The 24,278-nt window shown below is 48.8% G+C and overlaps 1 protein-coding gene and 1 long non-coding RNA gene across 2 annotated transcripts in view; one reads left to right on the top strand and one right to left on the bottom strand.

Annotated features, from left to right (window-relative positions):
- Positions 1-3,420, bottom strand: part of LOC119376262 (BTB/POZ domain-containing protein Tiwaz) — a 127,800-nt gene extending 124,380 nt beyond the window's left edge. The window contains exon 1 of the mRNA XM_037646170.2: positions 2,814-3,420. Within this exon, the coding sequence (XP_037502098.1) occupies positions 2,814-2,890 (77 nt within the window). The 5' untranslated portion in view covers positions 2,891-3,420. The remainder of the gene's footprint in view (positions 1-2,813) is intronic.
- The window catches only part of LOC125756359 (uncharacterized), a 277,981-nt gene that overhangs the window by 181,518 nt on the left and 72,185 nt on the right, over positions 1-24,278 (top strand). The window lies entirely within an intron of this gene.

Genomic DNA, 24,278 nt, shown 5'->3' with positions numbered 1-24,278 from the left:
CTCGGAATCACCATTGCTGTCACAGTGCTTGTGCGTGCGCCTCACACGTGCAGAAACAAATATCGCGCGACGCTTTACAGCGGCTTGGCGAGGCGTTGGTGTGGAGAGTACAAGCGCTGATGTCCGAAAAAATACAACTAAAACTTACACTACGGGCCGTGAAATTCTACGCAAAAAAGAGCATAGTTTTTAAAATTATAATTGAGCTCATTAGGACGATTTTGCTAGTGCGGTTTTCAGCGTAACAGTAGCTGGCTGGGAACGAGAGTACTCCATCGAGCCGAAATGGTCATTACCGAACCCCCTCCACCAAAAGCTCCATTTAACTTCCTCAGCGAAATGGTGACCGTGTGACATGAACCCCATCTCCCTCGAGGAAAGGACGAGGGAGTTAAACGGAGTTCACGGGTGCCCGTGTGACAGGGGTATCTATACACAAAAGCGAAGGACCGGACGGACGTCTCTTTTTCACGTTTCAAGCCACCGTACGCGTTCTCCTCACTATAGCAAATGAATACGACAGGACAACGTGAAAATATAGAATTTAAAGAAAGTTGCACTATATAAGCAACTCTGTCTCGAGACACGTGCCTTCTAGATATTTCGTGGTAGAGCTGCTTTGCCGATGCATCTGTTCGGGAGTTCCATGTGTCTGAGGACTGCTCATAGCATTTTCTTTTTCTTTGATGTGCTTTGCCCCACCTGGACGAGACGGCATAAGGGGAAAGAAGCAAACTGAGCCCTTCGTCCATACCTTGAGAGGTGGTTGACGTCATGTTGGATATACGTTCCTGCCTACTCATAGATGAGACCGTGATTTAAGGGCGCAAAAAGACACACGCAAGGGTGGAATACACGCAGCGATGTGTGTGTCTGTTTGATTCTCCATTGCGTGCATCTGTTTAGCGCACTAGAGGGAGAGAGAGACGAAGAGGAAAGCTTAACCAAGCTTTGGCTCGGTTGGCTACCCTATACACTTGGGGTGGGGGAATAATAGAAAGGAAAAGGTAGAGAAGAAAGAGATGGATGAACAGCTAGCTTGAAACTACACAACACGAACTCGCGCTGTTAGTTCGCAGGCGCTCGTGAAGTCCGGTGGTCCTCAAGAAGCACAAGAGGGCTTTCGTGGCCTTGCGATGATGTTTTCCAAGTGAGTGAGTGAGAAGCACCAACTTTCCCAAGAAAAAGTTTTGCTAAGGCGAGACCAACCTCGAGCAGGTCAATGTTCTTGGCGCTTCAGATGCAGAAGGGTTCTTCATGCTTATACAGACAAGAGGGAAAGCGAAGATGCAGCATTTAACGCACCCTGCGTCTTCCCCCCCCCCTTTTTTATTTTTCTTGTCAGCGCGACAACCTACCCAACATAAATAACCTACACTCCTAAACTGCCACCCCTATATGCCCTTTGTTATTGAGAAGATAACCGACTTTGCAGATATAAACAGCGACGTCTGCATCACGCTACGCACAAATGCCGTTACAAACGCGTTTTATATCGCGGATGACGTGCGTGCAGGAAATCACTTAGATCACGGGAGTGAATTCAAGTTTCGCGTGTAGTGGATCCACTTGCCATGGTTAAGCGGCCTTCGTTTAAAATCGCTAAGCGACATGAAAAATCTATAGGTTCGTAGGCAGCCAAGTCGGTCTTGAGATCTGGCTTCTTTAACAACAATTTCCCGGCGACAATATCAAGGCGGGCTTTGCTCTCTTTGTACAGATCGGCGCTAAATGCACATGAACGTATCACCTTATTTGTGGTGGCTCTGAATAGTCTAACCGAAGGTGCATATATGAGCTCGTAGAACTTATTTTCTTGGCGAGGGGGGCCACAATACTTACCTGGCTGCGCACCTGTTCGTGACTTACAATGGAAGGGAACGCGAATATGAGACCACATATAAGGCTGTGTCCACCAAGCGCCTTTTTCCACGATGCTGAGACTAACGAAGTTCACGGAATGTTTTTGTAGCAACCGAACGGTGTACCGCGTGATGGATTGCGCATGTCAAAGGGAAAAAAACGTGGATATGGTGTCTTAGTATCGTGCTGTCCCCTCCAAATAAGATGGAAGTCCACGATGACACAGCTGAGGTATCATCAATCAGAGCCTGTGGACGGAAGTGTCGCCAAAGGAGCGTGAATCATGGGGATCAATATACAAATGTGTGCTAGTTGGTTGCAGGTATTCGGAACATCGTTTCTGATTACACGAAACCGAGACAGGTCAGCCTTTGCCCTGTGCATCGCCGTGTACCTTTCGCGCCGTAAGAATCATGCTTAATAAGGTGTTATTTTTTTCGATTTTGCGCACCCAAACGGTTTTGAGCACCCGAAACCACACTCCCTGGTTACGTTGTTCAGTACGTCCGTCGGTTCGCGCTAGCAAATTCTGGGTTTGCAAAACCCCCAGATAACTTATACATTGTGTAGAGTAAATTAGCATGATTTCATATCCACTGTCAGTTACATTACCTAGTTATCGCACGTTTTCTAGCTGTTTCTTACACGCAGGAGATACATATACGACAGGATACTTGAAAATAAAAATCGTGCTTTTACGAGGTGTCCGCTAGGTTTTCCCTCCGATTCGATGACAGGCACCCACGTGGTTGTTAAAAGCGTGCACAATACAGTTACATTGACATAGACAGCGTGCGCGCGCGCCGACAGCAGTCCCGCGGCCATGCAACCTCGCGAACTTTACGCGCGTCAATGCACGACCGCGGGCGGCACGTGCGCGCGGCGGGGAACCAAGCGGGAGCAAAAGTTGAGCTTTTGCTCCGACTTGGTGGACAGCGAGGCGCCCTCACCTGGCGACGGAGAAGCGTCCGGCGTACACGGGACTCGACGCCGGCGGCGGTTGTCCGGCTGCGCGGGCCACGGCCATGACGGCGGCGCCGTTCACGTCGCGCTTGCGGCCGGCCCCGCTGGCGGCAGGCGACAGGTCGAGCGTCTCGGCGCCGTGCTCGCCGGCGCTCGCCGTGGCGCTGGGCGAAGTGCGGCGGCGCTCGGCGCGCAGCACCGCGCTGCCGCTCCGGGGCCGCTCGGCGCCGTCGCGGCCCGCGGCCGCTAACGGCAGCTCGGCCCGTCGGGGAAACAGCACAGCTTCCCACGGTGTCCACCGGCCCTGATCGTGGCACACTTGCACGCTGAGGGGCTCGCGCACGCGCTCCGGCAAGGTCCACGGAGCCGCCGCCGGCGCGTAGCAGAGCGCGGGCTCCACCGTTGAGGTCGACGGACACGGGTCCTCGTTCGCACACGCCGCCGCACGGCCGCTCCTGCCACTTCTAATCCGCTGTGCCACCACACCGGCAGAGCGACTGGAGGCGACGCACGCTACAGCCCGGCAGTCCGAGCGGGACTGGCGCGGGCGGTGCCGCCGCCATAGGGCGCTCCCCCTCGGGAGAGACTCCTCCTCCTGCCGCCCCCCACGCTGCTGCGCGCACCACCTCGCGGACACGTGGAGCGCGCCACGTGCGCCCCTCGCCCGTGCACCCTCTTCCGGGGTACGTCCTTCTACCGTCCGGCCTTCTCGGCAGCGTTGCCATATGGTGAAATACGGCACCAGATTGGGAAAATCTGGTGAAAATTGGGGGCTGCTGGTGTTGAGGTGCCAGCACAGCTACACCAGACAAAATCTGGTGAAAAGTGGTGAAAAATGTTGAGGAATGGCTTGTCACTAGAATTATTCGTATTCACTCCGCGTTGTTGCCGACGACTTGTTGGCCCTTCATCCACATCCCACGGGTAGCGCCAGTTTCTTTAGCACTCAAATCTCCCAAACCTTCAAGCCAAAGCCGGCCGAGCAGGCCGATTGTGTGGCGAAGGTCGCGGGACAGTTCACGGGCCTGGAACACCACCGTGGCCCTCTCCGCTCGTTCCTCTTGTCTTTATTAAAGTTATTTTCTCCTCCTTGTTTACGCATATCCACCTTTATGCCTCTAGAAGGGGACGGGCTCTAAGGAGGTTAAAAAAATTCTAGAGTGGAAGCAGTCGAAGCTTCATAGGAGCGAATGTGAAGCCAGCGTTTGGACATACTTTACCTGAAAAACACAGCCTTCTCGTGTGATGTCCGATTAGAACATGCCCTTGTTGTGGTGACGTTAATGCTAGGTTAGTCATTGGTCCGTTACTATACCGAGGAAAGTAATATATCCGAATGAGTATGTGATGGTCTGCTTGCCAAGACTTTGATAAGGAAGCCACTAACACAGAGGCACGTTGGGAAGTATCTGTCCGGAACAATTAGCCATCGAAGGTCCGTATTCAAAACCAACCTTGTCTTTACCTCTTGTTTTCTTAACACGTGCTAAGTGGATAAAAACAGTAAACAGGGCTAAATAACTGAAGTCTGTTTGTGAACACTGCGAAGAGAAAACGAGAGGTAAAGGCATGGTGTAAGATATATGTGGAGTATATATCTTACACCGTGGGTAAGGGTAAGCTAATTTATTTTAAACTAAGAGCACATGTGACAGCTGACTTGCTACTTTTTCTTAGCTGACGTTTTATCGTTCGGCTTTTCCATTCCAGCATCTTTTTTAACATGCTTGGGTGGACCTTTCTTCGAGAAGATATCCCTGCTCACTCCGTCCTGGTTCTTCTATTTTTATATATTATTATTTTTCTTCCGTTCTCGTATTTCACCCCGCGGCGCCTCGTTCGTATTCAAATTTGAATACGAACCGCTATTTTCGCTGCCCAGAAGTTTGCCTGCCGATACACAGTCCTTTCGCGAAATAAACATAAGAAAATGCATAGAAAAGCGACAGTTTCGGGTCCTACAAGGGTACTTGAAACGAATGCATGGCTGAAGCTAACTGCTGCTGCAGGACACACAAAGGATTCAGTCAATAATGCACAGAACGTTGCCGAGTCGGCTGGTCTTCAGGCGACGCTCCGAAAATCTTTTTGTTATGTAGTAAGTAGTGACAGTGACAAGTAAAAAGTGCAGAAATAATAAAATCACTCTTTTTTTGTAATAAAATAGTTGTAAACAACAGAAATATTTTCTCCGGGGCAGGGCTTTTGCAAAGTAAAACGCTAAAAAGAAAAAAAAAATGACGTCACAGTCGCCATTTTAAAGTGTTGGTGAAATCTGGTGAAATTTTGGTCTAGGGTTGGTGTCGAAGCCCCTTTCCAATCTGGCAACGCTGCTTCTCGGGACAATGAGTCTCTCTCTTGCGCCGATCATTTAAACGGCACCCAAAAGGATCGGCCACAAGGAGGCTCTCCGACTGCCTTCGTCCGTGCCGTTTTGTGCTTGTGCAATCAAACACTGTTAACCAATTGCTGAACGATGACTGCTGCTACTTAAGCATACCTAACACTGGCAAGTGAACATCTTCAAGTGCGTAAATGTAAGTGTCGCCTTAGAGGCACTATAAAGTTATACATACGCATATACGAGAATGGCATGCACCTTTATATGAGTTTGCACCAATAAAAAAAGAAAAACGGAGTTAAGCAATAAAGACATCTTTACTAGGGGTGTGCGAATCTCAAACTTTTCGAATACGAATCCAATACGAATATCCACCTTCGAATATCTAATCGAATATCGAATATCAAAGGAAAAATGCCTCCACAGTAACGATATTTTATTTAACGTGTAGCTATTTGAAGAAAAAACATTAACAGCCTGAGTGGCAACACAACATACACTGCTATCTCCAGAAAACAATGTCCAGGCTAGCACAATTCACATCACAACAGCATCGGAGAGCATCGGACGTGTTATCCGAAGGTTGTAGGTTCGGTCCCTACCGACGGCAAGTTGTCTTTTGGTCCACTTGTTCACATTTATATCATAATTACTACAATACAGTTAAAATACTACAAAAAACGTCCCCTGTACGTTAACTGGCTTTATTGTCTGTTGGTTTTCATTAAGATTGTGTCCAACTATCAGAAAAACGAGCCCTTCATGAACCCTTCTTTCGTCCAATTTGTTTGGTTCGACAGTGTGGCGGTGTCGTGGTAAATTGATATGCTCAATTGAAGGCGGACATCTCACTCATGAGCGAAAAGAAACTCATTTGATTATCACGCCAGGCCTAAACCAGATAAGGAAAACGAAATGCGCAAATAGAGAGAGAGAGAGAGAGAGAGAGAGAGGGACAGAAAATAACACAAGAGCTTGAAAATACGTTAATAATAACTGTTGGGGTTTAACGCCCCAAAAACACGACATGGTTATGAATAGTGGAGGGCTCCGGAAATTTCGACCCCCTGAGGTTCTTTAATGTGAGCCTAAATATAAGTACGCGGGCCTCAAGTATTTTCGCCTCCATCGAAAATCCGGCCGCCGCGGCCGGGATTCGATCCCGCGACCTTCGGGTCAGCACTCGAGCAGCATAACCACTAAACCACCGTGGCGGCAATGGCGTAGCCAGGGGGAGGTACACCGGGCCCGTGCGCCCCCCCCCCCCCCCCCCCCATGAAATTTTTTTTCCATAGCATACAGAGTAGAAAATGACACTCGACCACATCTGCCTGCCCGGCCCCACTACAGATCAAGGAGGTGTTCCCCCCCCCCTCCCCCGAAGAAAATTTCTGCCTACGCCCCTGCGTGGCGGGTATTGAAAATGCGTTGTACACGAGAGAATACGAAAGGAAAAGTTGTTGCAACCGAATGCGTGGTCTTCGACCTGTAAGTATACATGTTACCTGAACTGCGTTATGGTTACACGGACTATATAGGGCTATACTACAAAACCTACAGATACGGTACACCGCAGCGCACGCTGGACTAATGAAAATCAAACATTAAAAAAAAAAAAAAAACATAAGACAGAAAGAGATAAAGTCTTGTACAGACCAGTAAATTGTTCACCAGTTGACTATTCTCGAAGACTGGTTTTCGGTCGACGACGATGATATATACCGATAAACAAGACTGACGCATTTCTATATCAACTCGCTCCCGTCACCGAAGCGAACTGACGTCACTTGTTCCGCGCGCACCAAATGCTGGCCAAACTTTGTCCGCACAGCCAAAATACGTTTGCCCCATGTCTGTCCATCTCGGCTGTTGGTCTCTCACTGTAACTTCCGTCACAAAAATAGCCCACGGCTCAGTGCAGTCAGTATATCCGATCGTTTTACTTTTCGTCTAATTGTTCGCAGCTGTATTACCATATTAAGGTATGTGGGGTTGCACGCGCAACCCTTCGCGCACTGCGCTCATTCTGCAGCCGAGACTCCCCGCTCCCTCCTTCCCCCTTTTGTGGGAGATTCCTCCTCTCAACCCGAGGAACGCGCGCCGCTTCCTTGGGGGCCTCGGGGTCTTCGGTATCGGGAGGTTTGACTGACCACATCGGACCGAAGCCGTGAGCACCGCCGCCGCCATCAACCCCTGCAGCGCTCCGGCCATGGAGTGCGAACTACCACCACGGACCGCAGTGCAAAAGCCATGCGAGGTGAGATGAACAGTTATAATTACCTCTACGTGTGCCTCGACACCCGCTGCCGCTCTCTGCAGGAGCAAGTGCAACAATGTGGCCAAACAAGAGCCTGAATTTTTGCTATATCCCCCACCGCCGGGGGATCGCTTGTCCTTTCGGGGAAAAGGTCCCCGTCTCCCCCGAGGAGGCGCGGGGGGGTCACGCCCACTCGCTTATCCGTGACGACGCGGTCACGTGATCCGCAATCCCCCGGGCCGGCCCGTCTCCCCCGAGCATTTCTCCCCCGTCTAAATACCCATTTAGGGCTGCTACGTGGTACTATAGCGAGAGTGACCGACACTCCGATAGCGCGCGGAGCCAGAGGCGTAGCTATGGCGGGGGGGGGGGGGGTTCAAACCCCCCTCCCCGAAATTTTTCAGTTTTGCTTGCGTACATTAAGGGGTACTCAGACGGGGGAGAAATGCTCGGGGGATAAAGGCGGAGCCTAGTGACGTCAGCTCGCGAGGAGAAGTCTCCACAAATGCCCCCCACTCACACGGACGAGGCGAACGGAGGGGGAGACCAGTGTTACTGGAATACCTGGTGGCTTGCACCACCCGTTTGACGGGCTGCTCACGACGAGCTGCAGACGACCATGCGGCTGCAGACCGTACACCCGCTGCCGCTCTCTGCAGGAGCAAGTGCAACAATGTGGCCAAACAAGAGCCCGAAATTCCGCCATATCCCACACCGCCGGGGGATCGTTTGTCCTTCCGGGGAAAAGGTCCCCGTCTCCCCTGAGGAGGCGCGGGGGGGGGGGGGGTCACGCCCACACGCTAATCCGTGACGTCACGGTCACGTGATCCGCAATCCCCCCGTCTGAATACCCCTTTACACGCACACATACAAATGCGCGCACGAACATACATAAACTATGGTTGAACCCCTCCGAAAAAAATGTCTGGCTACGCCCCTGCGCGGAGCGATCCAAACGAGGGACAGGTTCGCACGCGTGGCTTGTTGTGTTCATGTTTCAGATAAGAACCAGCGGCGGGTCAGAGCGAGTCAGTTTGTGCGCGTGACTGACACCACATAAACGAACCATGGCAGCATACAGGGCCGACTTACAGCCGTTGCAATTGCTGTCACGGATGCTGCCAATAAGCAACAGTTCGAGGATGCGGTAACGGCTACTGCAGATTCGATTCCTACGGCGAACTTTAGCCAAAGGGAGTAGAAGTAGCACAGAGCAGGGGTATGAGCGGCTGGCTAGCGCGATGGGCAGCCCTCCTGCAGCGATACGACTTACTTTTCGCTGCAGAAGCGGAAAGAAAAGTGTAGCGGACGCACTTACGCGTACGCTCGTTGTCTGTGAGAAGAGTAACATTACTACTGAACTCACCTTGCCCGACGCCGAGCCTGAGAGCAACGTAACTGCTGCGACGCTCAGTGTTATCAAGAGGGGTAACATTACTATTCATTAGAGAGTTTTAGCTAGTTACGGAAATACGGTACGCAAATGCGCTACCGTATGACGGTACCGCTCCTCCTTTCCAGGTCGTCGACCTTTTGCCGGTGAAGGCACCCAAACACCACAAAAGCTTTTTCAAAATTACTGCGGGGTTGTCACGGCTTATGTGCTTGTCAGCCCACGCATTGGTAACGAGACACCTGCCGTATGGGGTACGCATTGTCACTGGGACGGGGAGCGGCAAAAAGCACAGACCAGCGGGAAGGAGGAACGCTACCGTACTGCCTTACCGTATTTGCGTACCGTATAAAACTCTCTATTCTCGACGGTCCGAAACGAATGGCGGACGAGCCACCTTCGCAGGACGAGAGCGCTAACCACTTGGACTGCGTCAGTTTAGTGGAAAGCTTGTTTAGCGGAAGGGAGTTGTCAGAGGCACAGCGGCAGGATCTCTTTTGTAAATACTTTTTTAAGTCTTTGATGGGCTCCGGGGGCCCGGCGGCGCGGCCGCGGCGCACGTTGACGCAGCTGGTATTGCTGTTAGTGCGCGGCGCTCTGAAGCAGCAACGCTGTGAGCGCGTTTCTTCCTACTTTCGATTCCTACCCGCTGAGAACTGACCACTCCTTGCTACGATAAATCCCCGCGGAGAAGGATACACATGAGTCCTTGAAAGCGGTGATTTACCGCACGTTGGCACGGCACACTCGCGCATAAGCTCATTGAGGTGTTCACGTGATTCGAATATCCAAAGCAGTTTATAACGGACAATTCGTCCTGATTCTCTGTCGAAATCTTCGTACACTCCTGCGTAGCCTTCGGCATTAAGTGCAGAAGAACGACCACGTAATGTGCTCAGGCAAATCTCATTGAACGTGCGAACCGCAACATCAAGCACATGCTCGTTGAAATTGCGGGGTCGCACAATTTCTTTCAGGGCTACTGTGAACACGCTCGACTGGCTTTACCCCCATCACCCTCAATCTTTGAAGGGAGCTGCCAATGCCGTAGACATATATTCTACAGGAATGCAGCATGGCACTGGTTGCTTCGTCAGCACGCGCTGATTATGCAGCTGGACTGCGTGCGAAGGTGACGAAGGCTTGTGCAAAGCGCGACGGAACCTGAGCACTGCTCGTGCAGAGAAGAAAGCGCAGTATGAACGCTCTCATCAGGACGTTCAGTAAAAAGTGGGCGACCTGGTGTTGAAGCGCTATCATGTCCTAAGCGATGCCAGCAAGAAGTACTCAACTTCTCTGGCACCGAAGTGGATAGTACCGTACCGGGTAGGGGAGACTGTCTCTTCTCTCGCGTACAAGATGACGGACTTGACGCTAAGACCGATCGGCGGACCGGTGCCTGTCTGTGATCTCAAACCCCACTATCACAGAGGGAACGAGTGGCCCGAGGGAAACGGTTCCCCCCCCCCACCCCCCCCACCCCGCCCGCAGGCAGCAGCATCCGAAGGCACGGCTCGACGTACGAGCTGAGTGCGACGTTACAACTTCGATCTCGGCAGAACTAACTCTGTCCGGTCCGTATCGGATCCTCTGATATCTAGCATGCAGCCTTCGAGAGCGAGCACGCGCTTCTCTTTCGGAGAGTAAGAGAGGGGCTAACTTATTGTTCGAGTCGCAGATCACCCATCGGCAGCATTTCAACAATAGCCAAGCCGAAATGACCGTTTTCGCTGGCAGATGCCTCAAAGGCCGCTACTTCAACGCACGCATTCCACAGCCACGGACGCTTTTTCATCCAGCGGCCGTGCCACAGCAGAGAGCGGCGACACCAAAGCCTGTAGCACACCCAAGGTCAAGGCGAAATGAAAAACAGCAAAACAGTTTCTGGTCCCGAATCATCTCGGTGGAGAAGAATTCACGGAACCACCGCACAGCCCGACGAAGAGCTGCGGACCCCGCGACCGAACTTCGGAGTGCACCGCGGCCGAGCATTGTATTCCCGCTGCGCAAAGGGGCTGCACCCGGATAGCCGCAGGTGTTGAGGGAATTTCGCCTCCAAACGCCTTAGAAGAAAAGAGCAAGAGAGAGAACAAAGAGCGGGGGAAGCAAAGACCAGGAGAATCGAGAGGACGAGGCCGCGGAGCAGAGCGGGCCCCAACTGAGAAACAAGTGGGGTCGGGGCCTTATTTGCTGCTATGCGTGCCGATAGTCCCAGAGCAGCGGAGGCGCGGGACACGGAGAAATCTTCCCCCCCCCAAAAAAAAAAGAAAAAAGAACCATTCCACCACGAGCGAACCACCACGAGGCGTACCCGGTCCGAGCTGCCTGGTTTCCTGACGCGCCCCCATCAACTGTCATGTCTGTCCAGTAACATCACTCAGCGGTGACGGTGCGGTGATCTGCGTCTCCGTGCGGCTCCCCCATCGACACGGGACGTCGCCGTGTTCCTGGTGGAGTCGCTTGCCCCCTCTTAGTAAGCCCCTGGTGATGGCGGTCCTCTTTTGTGGCTAAATGGTTAAATTAAGGAGGGGGGGATGTGGGGTTGCACGCGCAACCCAGTGTCTTCAACGCGGCGCCTCGGCTCATGATATCTTTACGCGCGCAGCGGCGATGGGGGTTGGTTGGACGGGGGCATTTTGCCACCCCCGCTGCCCTTCGCGCACTGCGCTCATTCTGCAGCCGAGACGCCCCGTTCCCTCCTTCCCCTTTCGGGGGGAGATTCCTCTTCTCGAACCCGAGGAACGCGCGTCGCTTTCTCGGGGGCCTCGGGGGTCTTCGGTGTTGGGACGTGTGACTGACCACATCGGACCCAAGCCGTGAGCACCGCCTCCGCCATCAACCCCTGCAGCGCTCCGGCCATGGAGTGCGAACTACTGCCCCGGACCGGAGTGCAAAAGCCACGCGAGATGAGATGAGCATTTATCATTCCCTCGACGTGTGCTTGCTATTTGTTAACGGTTGTTTTCCCCAGTAGTGCGGAACACTTCGCCGCTGAGGTGTTCTGTTAACTTTATGTGCTACTCTATTCGTTGCAATGGGCATATATGTATCTGAGGTGAATAAACACGATTCAGAGCCTGAATGTCCAACGAGACGGAATGTACACGAGACTGAATGTCCAATGGGTCACGTGACCGGCGAGACTGAATGTCCAACGAGACGGAATGTCCAACCGAGACGGAATGTCCATCGAGACTGAATGTCCAACGAGACTGAATGTCCAACCGAGACGGAATGTACAACGAGACGGAATGTCCAACGAGACGGAATGTACAATCGAGACGGAATGTCCAACGAGACTGAATGTCCAACGAGACGGAATGTCCAATTTAGAAGAGATAAACGTGTCCTCGTTTGAAATTTCTCAGGCAACTTATTCATTGGGTTAAGATAGCCTAACGGAAGATCGCATTTTTGTGTGTGTTTTGCAATATTGACTGTCTGTGGCGTCGGGCATCGTATTTTTGTTTCCGTATTCGCTTTACTGCATTTACCATAATTTCAAGTTTTGTTAGTTTTATTTCTATTTTGTATTTTTAGTTTTCATGTGTATATTGAATATGTTACTTTAATGCTTTATTTTGGTTGTTTGCATACTTTGCTGTTCCTGTTTATCTTTGTCATAAATCGGACATCACAGCCCCTTAAAGGATTACGAGAGAGGGCGCTCCCTCGTCCACTCTGTACGGTATCTACCTGCGTTTAATCCCTGAGAGTGTTACCAGCGCCACTCGTAGCTAAGGCGGCGAGTGTGAAACGCTATTTTTGCCAGAAAGCGTCACGAGGCAGAACGAATCCCTTGCTATGAAAGTGCGAAAGAAGAATAGTTCGAGAGACTCAGTTATTTGTTAGAAAACCAACAGCCAATTAAGCCAAATAAAACATTGGGGACATTATTTGTTGCTTTATTTAAATGCGATGTAATAATTATAACCCATATGCAAAGGAATCCAAGTAGACGAAAAACACCCTTTCCATCGATGGGATCCGAACCCGCAACCTTATAATTACGGCGACGATTTGCGCTTGCTAACACTCCCAGGGATCAAGCTCACGTAAATACCCAACAAAGTGGACGAGGGAGCGCCCTCCGTCGTAGCTTAATTGTTAGAGCATCAGACGCGTAATGCGAAAGTTGTGGGTTCGAATCCCACCGAAAGAAAGTGTGCTTTTTCGTCCCATTTAAGTCCTTTCAATTTAGGTCATATTCATTATACTACAGTTAAAACGATCAACAAATAACGTACCTATGCTTTCCTTGGCTTGATTGTTGGCTTTCTTCGAGCCCCTAGAACAATTCTTCTTTCCTCTTAAAGAATGCGGGTCGAAGAAGCCAGGGAGGTAATTTTCCTTTAAAAGTAAATTCTTGGGTTTTACGCGCCAGAACCACGAAATTATTATGAAGCATGCTGAGTGTGGGATATCAGCTTTAGTTTTGACTAACTTGATGGAAACATGTCATGGCATTCCGGCTACAAGAGAACTGCAGGCCGGTCTAGGAAAGACCATGCCTTTAAAGAGGTGATGTCACCAAATTCTGAGGCTATAAAAAGCCTGCTGTAGGCTTTCTCTGTAAGCAAGGACGCTCAGCACGAAGTATTGCACGCAGCAAACGTTTAGAATATATTTTAATTCACTTCCAAAGTCTGTAAAAACGCTCATTCTCGCAATCGAGACCCATCGCTAGCGCGACTGACACCGACGTCACTGTGTAGGAAGCGTAACGAAAGTTTCAGTGTCGTCACACCACATTAGAGTGACGTGCAATGAGCGGTGACCTACACCTCCGCTGCACCGGGCCAGTCAAGAGAGCATCAGGCCATCCGCTTCGAACTGCTCATTTTTTCTGAGCTTATTGCCGAAGTAGCCAATCTTGCTCGCGTTTTGCAAAGTGCTTCGCGTGAATAATTTTTCATTACAACACATAGCATACAGGTAATCGTTGGCGAGGATAAAACCGTTTTTATGATGTTTAAAATCATTTGAGGACTTTTCAGAACCGGCCTGAACACGAGCTTTTCTATTACTCTTCCAATGATGTCGATATTAGTGCTGTGAAGCTCAAGTGAAAAAAAAAAACTGGGTCGGGAACACACTTGTACGCATTACAGTGAAAGAGCGTCAGTGATTACAATTACCTTTTAAAAAAAACTAACGGATTACCGAGAAAAAACTGATGCTAATCGATTACTCAACAAGCTGAGGTACCGGGTTATTGGTTTTGCATAATTGTTAAACTGTGGTAAAGTTACAGGTACATATTTTTTAGGGAGGACGCACATAACAAAAGCATGAAAAGCGCAATCTTTCAACTCGATTTGTGAAAAAGGCATCAAGTTATATGAACACGAGCAAACGGTGCAAAAGGAGCTCTTTAAATATTTTTTTTCTTATTTTTAAATACTTCTTTTTTGCGTCTTGTTTATTATTTTATTCCCTCGTGTCTTTGAGCTTTCTCTCTCCTCTCTCTCTCTCTCTATATATATATATATATATATATATATATATATGAAGGAAAGCTATGAGTTTTCAAAGGCTCGTTTATCTTTTGTTAGACACAATATTATAGAGAACTAACAGACAATAACGCCAAGGAAAGTACAGGGGTGTTATCTGTAGTATTTAGAATGTAAATGTGAGAAAGTAAAGTGGACGAAAAGATGACTTGCCGCCGGCAGGGACCGAACCTGCGACCTTCGAATAACGCGTCCGATGCTCTACCACTGAGCTACGGCGGCGGTCATCCTCCCGTCCACTTTCTGGGGTATATATGTTGAACACCCCCTGTACTTTCCTTGGCGTTATTGTCTGTTAGTTCTCTATAATATATATATATATATATATATATATATATATATATATATATATATATATATATATATATATATATATATATATATATATTCTTGCCGTGCGTAATACGCAGTCTCAGTGCCACGTCCTATCACGACGAAACGAATTTCACGCACGTCGCAAATGTTAGGGCACATTCGGAAAATTTTCACAGTAAATATGGGATGTGTTGGAACGAAACGGAAAAGTGAAATTTGTGACCGGGACGGAATGTCCAACGAGACGGAATGTCCAACTGAGACTGAATGTCCAACGAGACTGTATGTCTAACGAGACTGAATGTCCAACCGAGACGGAATGTCCAACGAGACTGTATGTCCAACGAGACTGAATGTCCAACCGAGACGGAATGTCCAACGAGACGAAATGTCCAACGAGACTGAATGTCCACTATTGGACATTCAGTCTCGTTGTACATTCCGTCTCGTTGGACATTCAGGCCGCAAGCGAATAAACACCACAGTTGAAAGACTTGTCTCTGTCCCCACTGGCCTGAAACCCGCCGCGGTCGCGACTCAATGCGAACCGCGGGATAGGGGTCACAGCTCTGACTGTTAGGGCTGCTACGAGTGACCGACATTCCGATAGCGCGCGGAGCGATCCAAACGAGGGACAGGTTCGCACGCACGGCTTGTTGTGTTCATGTTTCAGATAAGAACCCCTATAGGTATTAAGCGCATTGCCACTTCTCACTCGCTTACTCTGTGGGTCGCAGTCCTGATACTGTCATTGCGGTTAGTTATTCGGCACAACTGACTCAGTCACTCAGGATTCACTTCGAGTGAGCGAGTAGTGCGCCGCGCTGCTGCGTTGGACCACTTCACAACTGTGGTATACTCATCAAGCTACCCGAATATTTTTCACTGTGTCAGGATTCCTCAGCGCACTTTAAAGGCCAATTAGTACTGAAGGTCATGCACGCTTCTCTCGTTCGCGGCAGTACATAACCGGATTTTGTATTCATGTACATATAGTCGCTTGACGCCCAAGTTGGTCATATTTGGCCCAAGCGCCACAGAACACTGCCATCATTATAATTAACAGATAGAAACAGGGCATAGTGATGTTTGTTGTCGGCTATAAGAGCAAGTGACTTTACAAATAGAAAAAAAATGTGGCGCTAAAGTCTAAAATCGCGGTTCCGCGCTCACGCGCGACGAGATACATACTTATACTAACGGCAACTCCCTTGGTGACTGGACATGCTAGCGGTATTCGTTCCCTCTTGCCGAGATTCTGGGGGTTGTTATTTGAACGTTACCGATATTATGCTGGCGGATGAGCGCATTTCTTGGTCCTTCAGGAAAGCCGGGCATGCAAAGGCCGGCAACACGGGCGATCCTGGTGTAAGCGATCCATGAACTTGGCATAAAGACACATTTCATTCTTTGTTATGACAGACGCTGTTCTTGCAGCCGACTACAGCACATGTTTTCCCTATATCATTCCATAATATTAAGTATGAATAGAGAACAGTGCACTTGCAACCACCCAGTTGCATTTCTATCGCCTGATGGTACGGGCAGGGGTATGATTTCGCATTCACGCAGTTTCGCTTGAGGCAACGTACACCGCGGTGGTCGAAAGCGCTATCTTCTACAAACTACTCCGGGCACAGTTTTGTTTTTTCTGGTCATCTAGAGATGGTGAAGAAGCTGTATAGATTACCTGACCTGGTAATACTACAGTAGTGATGACATGACGGTGGTGCAGAAGCAAGTACTGAAACGCCAAACTTAGTTTCAGCCTTTATTAAATGCGAAGCATTTCTTAGCGAACTCCTGCGAGTTTGAGCGTATCTATCTATCTATCTATCTATCTATCTATCTATCTATCTATCTATCTATCTATCTATCTATCTATCTATCTATCTATCTATCTATCTATCTATCTATCTATCTATCTATCTATCTATCTATCTATCTATCTATCTATCTAGCCGCCTACGACTTTGTGCTCTCCTGGCCGTTTCGTTAATCGGATGTATACCAAAATTAGTATGGAATAACATGAACATATTACGAACATAATGACAGGTCATAACATGAAAGTCATGACATGCATGTCATGAACAGCATGATTTTCATTCCACGGCCTTGGGGCTCTTGCGGCCGTTTCGTTAATTTCATATATACAAAACTGGTATGACGTGACAAGAATTCATGGCGAACATAATGACAGGTCCTAACGCGCAAATCATGACACGCATGTCATGTGCGGCATGATTTACATGACATGGTCTCGGGGCGCTCGCGGCCGTGTAAATGAATGGATATATACGAAAACTGGTATGACGAGACATTTCGGCATGACGAACATAACTGACACGTGGTAACATGAAAATCATGACATGCGTGTCATGCACGTCATGATTTACATGTCACGCTCATGACGCACTCGCGGCCGTTTCGCTAGGTTGATATACACCAAAATTGGTGTTGCGCGATGTGACTGTATGAAGAACATGAATAACAGGTGGTAACATGAAAACCATGATATGCATGTCATGTATGTCATGATTTACATGCCACGCTCATGGTGCATTCGCGGCCGTTTCGCGGCCTTGATATACACCAAAATTGGTATTGCACGACGCGACTGTATGACGAACGTAAATTAGAGGTGGTAACATGAAAACCATGACATGCATGTCATGTATATCATGATTTACATGCCACGCTCATGCTACATTCGCGGCCGTTTCGCAGGCTTGATATACACCAAAATTGGTATTGCGCGACGAGACTGTATGACAAACGTAAATTAGAGGTAGTAACATGAAAATGATGACACGCGTGTCATGCACGACATAATTTACATGCCACGCTCATGACGCACTCGCGGCCGTTTCGCTAGGTTGATATACACCAAAATTGGTATTGCGCGATGTGACTGTATGGAGAACATGAATAACAGGTGGTAACATGAAAACCATGACATGCATGTCATGTGTGTCATGATTTACATGCCACGCTCATGGTGCATTCGCGGCCGTTTCGCGGGCTTGATATACACCAAAAATTTGTATTGCACGACGCGACTGTATGACGAACGTAAATTAGAGGTGGTAACATGAAAATCATGACATGCGTGTCATGTAGAACATCATTTACATGGCATGCTCATGGTGCGCTCGCGGCCGTTTCGCCAGATTGATATGCACCAAAATTGGTATTGCGCGATGTGACTGTATCAAAAACATGAACATTAGGTGGTAACATGAAAATCATGACATGCTTGTCATGATTTACATGCCACGCTCATGGTGCATTCGCGGACGTTTCACTAGCTTGATATACGCTAAAATTGGTATTGCGCGACGCGCCTGTATGACGAACGTAAATGAGAGGTGGTAACATGAAAATCGTGACAGGCATGTGCGACATGATTTACATGCCACACTCATGATGCGCTCGCTGCCGTTTCGCTCGCTTGATATACACCAAAATTGGTATTGCGCAACGTGACTGTATGACAAACATATATGACAGGTGGTAACTTGAAAATTATGATATGCATATCATTTACAGCATGATTTACATGCCACGCTCATGGTGGACTCACGGTCACTTCGCTCGTTTGATATACACCAAAATTGGTATTGTGCGATGTGACTGTATGACGAACATAAATGACAGGTCCTAACATGCGAATTATGTTATGCATGTCTGTACGGTATGATTTACATAACACTGTTATGGTGCGCTTCCGGCCGTTTAGATAACTGGATATACACCAAAAATTGTATGGCATGACGGAGTGCGTGATGAACATAAATGACCGGTCATGCAGTGTATACACCAGAATATACGTTTCATTGGCATGGTGTATACTATTGTGCATGCACGCGTGCATGGTAAACATGCGATATATGTTGAACTAGATGCTATGGCATGAATGATTTCATTTGGCTCAAAAATAAACAAAGCGATGAATGCAGCTCTTTGCTGGCTGCTTCGCATTACATCGATTCCCACAGTGCGTGGGATCTGCCGGATTTTTTTAAACTGCTGTCGCTTAAATAGCAAATCCATAAATAGGTCGTGGAAGCCAGTCGCCACCCGCTTTCGCTTACTCACGTAGCTGATTCTTGCATTTTGTATCATTACATTCTTTATTTTTACAGCGTAAGCTGTGAGGCGCAGGGTTACAGGCGTCGCTGCTTCAAGAATCACACCCACACTTTTTTTTTAATGTTTTGCGGAAGCGTATACGCGTCATCGTGTGCGCTTCATCAGTGAGAGAGGAGAATGGATGAGGTTTGGAAGATGAGGGCAAGATCAACAGCAAGAAACTGTGGAACAAGCTAAGAAAAGCTAATTACACATCAAAATACCACACCCTTCTACAGGGGTTAAACTGGTGTTGGGGTATAGATAGAGAGAATAAGCAAGAAGGAAGAGGAAAGGCACGTCAAGGCGACGAACGCCCTGTTTGCTACCCGACACTGAAAGTAAGGGAGTGAAGAAGAGACAGAAGAAAATATGAAGAGAGTGACCACTGTACGAACAGACGAAAGGACGTACAGAAGGATCACAGTCGGTCACTGGGGATAATGTTCTTCAAAAACGGGGGTGCATAGAGCACAGGTAACCTTCTTCGCCATCGGCGGATGTAGCCAGGGTCCAATAATTTTCGTTTCAGAAAATGTTCTGCCGTCTACTCTGCTTTTTGTAGTCTGTAAGACATGCATTGTATACGTTGTATTGATGGCAAGTGCATAACAGGTATACATTTCACAGTTTTTAAGACACCGTAGTGTCGCACGCTGGTGTATTGGCCATTTAAGATGGAAAGAATAGGCTTTCGCAAATCCTCGTGGCTATACACAAGAACAATTGGTTCGTGGTTTGTGATGATTCGCGATGTGTTTGCGCATAAGTGTCGCAAAAGTCTTGCGTGGGATGGCACAAAAAAGAAACACGAGCGAACGCGATCACACCGACTTTTCGTTCGCGCAAAATAAATCTTGCTTATAAGACAGACACAAAAGCAAGAATAGCACTGCACTAAAGATTCCCCCATATACCCGCGGGGCTATACCTTAGCTGCTATGGTGTGGCGCTGCTAAGCCCGAGGGCGCGGGTTCGACTCCCAGCCACGGCGGCCGCAGTTCGCTTGGAGTGAAATGCAAAAGAGCCCTTGTATATACTTCGCTTTAGGTGCATGCTGAGTAAACCCAGGTGGTAAAATTTAATCAAGAGCCTCCCGTTACGGCATGCCTCACGGTAACATCATAGTTTTGGCACGTAATGTTCCGCTCTTTAAATTAAAGAGAGATGCAGCAGCTGGCACGTGCGAACGTATACAACACAGAGTGTGTGTACAGTGAGCACCAAAGGGACCACGAAATACAAGAAAAAGCCGAATATTCGCGCTGCTTCGGCAGGCACCTTCGAATTTAGATAAATGGCATCTTCTAAAACACGTTAACAACATGTACTGTGTACTGAAATCGAATACAGTCACAAAATGTTGGGAAATGCAAAGATTTCTCAGACCTTCGCTAAACGTTTGACGCCGATTGTACATATGTATTGTCTTACAGGCGAAGACGGCTCATGGTTGCTTGGAGATTCTGTCGTCCCCCACACTTCTCAGAGGGGCAGTCGACGGTAAAGTGACAAAATACCACCCGTAATAATTCATGTGTAAGGATTCTGCAACCTCGGCCAAGTGACCGCGAAATCTGGTGCGCGATCGAAGTGATCAGAGATTACATTCCTTGAGTTGTAGGGAGATCATTTAAACGTTTCATTCGCACATTCAACAGTTTGGTTGAAATATGCTACCCCGCATGATAAGGTAATTTCTTGCTCAGTCCGTTCAAACCCTTCCCTAAAGGGACCCAAGACTTTTCTTGCGATAGCAATTATATGGACACTCCAGGCGCATTTTTTTCGTCGCCGTCGGTGTCGGTCTCGCCGTGAGGTCCTGTATAAAGTCCAAGGGTGATAACGCCGCCTCACGCGTCGTATGTTCTATGTGCGAGTGAAAGCTTGTGAGGGCAGCCGACGATCGCGGCTCAAGCCGAGAGGAAGCGCGCTGACCGTTTTCGTCGCGCGGAAGAAACGTTGGGGGGGGTGGGTCCAAAAGGAAAGGAGAAGGGAGGAGAGGAAGAAAGAGATGGAAAGACATAGATGTTAGCCAGTTCTTAGACCGGCTGGATACCTTGCGCGGGGGAAGGAGGTAAGGGGAATAAAAAAGAATAGAAAGAAGGAGGAGTTCCTGACTCCGGCAGGAACTGCGTATACTTCGAGCGGCCGGGCGCGGTCGCGCGCAGGGCCCTGTCTAGCCAGGGATTAGCAGCGTTGGAATTGTTGAGGCTCTCCCGACTGCGCTGGTTTCCTCGCGTCCAGGCAGGCGGTCGCAAACCTCGTCTTCAAGAAGAGCTATTTGAAGGGAACCGGGCTGAGGAGCCGATGAAGGGTACAAGAGGTTTATTTACATGTTTACAGATTTAGAGTTGGTTCCAGATCTCTCTCTCTCATGCATTCGATAGCGTCTTTTATACACTTCGCAGTCCCTAGATGCCAGACCTAGGAAAATAGGGGACAACGTTTCTTGCCAATCAGGTCACGAATTCCACGGGTCACTTCGCTGACACCGCCCCCAACACACGCACATACACACACGCACGCGTATTGTTCTTGCGGCGCCGTCTCTTCGTGGAAAACATGCCTCCAGCATGCGGGATGCGGCGAGTCCTTCGTCTCGCTGCTCGATGACCACCAGCGGTGTCGAACGGCGGCCGCAGGCCAGGCTTCCCCCCTCGCCCCAGAGCATGGGTCTGGGCAGTTGGCGCTAAACCGAGCGCAGACGTCCTGTCAGCCGGAGACACATCGCGCTGCGGTCCGAGGCCCCACTTCTCCGTATTCGGGAAAAATCGGCGTCGCGGCCCTTCCTGGGGCACGGAGGCGCAGTGTCGCATTTCGACTCCAGCACCAGCGGCAATGGTGTTGCTTCGAGCAGAGCTCAACCTTTCGTGCAAAACTGCAGAGCGCGCCCTCGCGCTTTTCTTCTCGAGGGAGGCCCGCCGACCTTAACAGCAGGACACTTTTTTTACGTTCTGTGCCCTGCTCAGATTGCGTTGAAAAAGCGATAGACGGCACGAAGGTCGGCCAGCGTTTTGTTGAGTTATACTGGGTCGGATGCTAAAGCAGTTACCTTCTGGCACCACTTCGCATAAAATTCCAATTTGTTGCCATCACGTTCATTGCTTCACCCGTGCGGAGAAATTGTGACTTTTTTCATAAACAGGAACAAACCGATACACACAACATTTTCTTCGCATAACGCAACCTTACGAGGACATCGCTTGCTGGGTTTACCTCTCTCTCCTAACTGACTAGTTTCACTTTGCGCTTGGAGACACCTGAGAAGCAGATCAAGTAGTTTTTATTTTACCTGACCCTTTGCACCAACTTCTTTCAGATATGAAGAACGTAACGTAATAAACAGATACGTTTCCTAGCCCAGCTAATCAAGATGATCACTTTAGCAGGGCTGTCAAACCTTCTCAGCATTTTTTTTTTAAATGTATCACTGGACATAATGGTCTCGGGACAATCAGCTTCAGCTACGAAAGAGAATGCAAGGAATCTAGAAGTTTAGGAAGGTGTACAAGTTGTTTAAGCATTCAAACAGCGAAAACCTCTTTCCATGCACGCAACAAGCCTCTTGCAGATTCATGGAAGCATGTTTTGCTTACATGTAAGTAATTCAAGTATGTACATCCACGCTAAAAAAGTTATACATTTTACTAAAACATGATACGATCATAATTGTATAACCGCTAGAGGCGCGACTTATTACGCGTCGAGAACAATCATATTCTAAGTTATTCTTACACAGTGCTCGAGAATTCGAGCGAATAAGAATAGCGCCACAGGGTGCCTTATTTCACTTCTCCTCTGAAAACAACGTTCTGTGCACGCGACTGGGATGCGATGAGCTCGGCATATTTCACTTTGAATTCAACGTTATGCGGACATCCGTAACCATGTTTTTCCCCGCGCATGGTGTTGCCGTAACCAATAAAGGCGCTGGGACCACAGTTTGTAACTGAGTGGCGCATTTCGAAAGCTCTTTGATGGCACGAAGATCGGGGAGCAGGTAAGCCGTGGACAACACTCCGCGTACGCAGTATTTACAATAGCCGAAGGTCAACCATTGTGAGAAAGCCCGAGAAGATGCGTGAGGAAGCAAACTTAGGAATTTGACGTATCGTCATAATGTTGGACACTGCGTAAAAGTTGACCCCCTTTTGTGCAACATTACACTGAACTTTGTCGATGGCTGTTAAATGCTTCCTCTGACGAATGTTGAAAAAAAAAATGTTATTGGTTTCTTCAGCGAGCACAATGCATGGCGTTCACAGCTATTTTTCGTCCTGCGTTTGATTTCTCATTGCAGAAGGCGCAGAAGTATGCAGTACAAATATCTTCCGTAAGTAAGGATGAATTTGGCAATCATCAGAAAGACAGGCATCACACCACGTCGCACAAAATCCGTATGCCGCTGGATCCAACGTTTCTCCAGGCTTCACAGAAATGCATATTTTTACTGAATGCTGTAATTTATAAACTAATCACGCTAAGTTATCATTTAGCCGCATGCCTTCATTCCTTTCTCCCTCTACGGTATTGCCGTTCCGGATTGGCGCACCATGATCCAAAAACGTTTTAGCCGAGCGAGTTCCTTATTGCGTACGGTAAGCTCCATGACATGATGAGAATGGCTGACAGAGGTCTCGCAGACTAATAAAAAGCTACGTGCCGACCACGAGATTACGGTATCCCCGTACTTACCGGACGGTAAACTGACAATGCTAAAACGCAGATACTGTCTTCGTCGTCCCTTACCGCATCGTGACTGGTCGGTCGCCATTCTTGGGAAAAATTGTTGCACCGGGTTTACTTGATAAAACTACTGTCCGAACCGCATGTCCCCATTTTCGACATTTAATTTCTATGTGGTGCCCCGCTCGCCCAGCGAGCCCAAGATCTCTTCCAATCTTTCTGGTAATGACGTAGGTGAAGTGATTCAGGTCCTTTGCTCGGTGTGGGTTCTCAGAGCTCGAGGCACGTAAGGCGGGCTGCGGGGACCGCCTTCGGTCTGTGCGCGGCGCCGGTGATAAGCGAGGTCGTGACTGCAGATGGCGGCTGCTGCGAACGGTAGCGGAATACGACAGCCCAGACTTCTTAAGCCAAGGTCGCGCGGCTGCTGGCGCCTTGCCTCAGCCCTGCTGTAGAGCATCACCGATTCCTCCTCTCCACATCATCCAAGGTCACGCATATCACAGTATGCGCATTTGAATCTCGATAGCTGTGCGTGGTTCGCCTTATTAGTTATCCAGCTACGCAACGGCCACTATAAGGCGTCTCGCAGGGAGCGTAAAGCTGACAGATCTCCGAACGAAGCAAGGGCAGAATTGAGGAGTTAGCTAATGGTTTTCAGTTATGCATGCGGTGGGTCAGTTACGGTTCTACAATTCCGGGCCGATTCTGATTTTGTTTTCACACTGCAGACGTAGGGGCAAAGTAAAACAGACAATGCAACAAGATTTCGCAATTTCGCAATTCAGAAAAGTGATAGGGACAACAGTG

Source organism: Rhipicephalus sanguineus, chromosome 1 (assembly GCF_013339695.2).
Source record: "Rhipicephalus sanguineus isolate Rsan-2018 chromosome 1, BIME_Rsan_1.4, whole genome shotgun sequence".
Taxonomy (NCBI): domain Eukaryota; kingdom Metazoa; phylum Arthropoda; class Arachnida; order Ixodida; family Ixodidae; genus Rhipicephalus; species Rhipicephalus sanguineus.
Note: the sequence above shows the minus strand (reverse complement) of the source record. Positions and strands in the feature narration are given on the sequence as shown.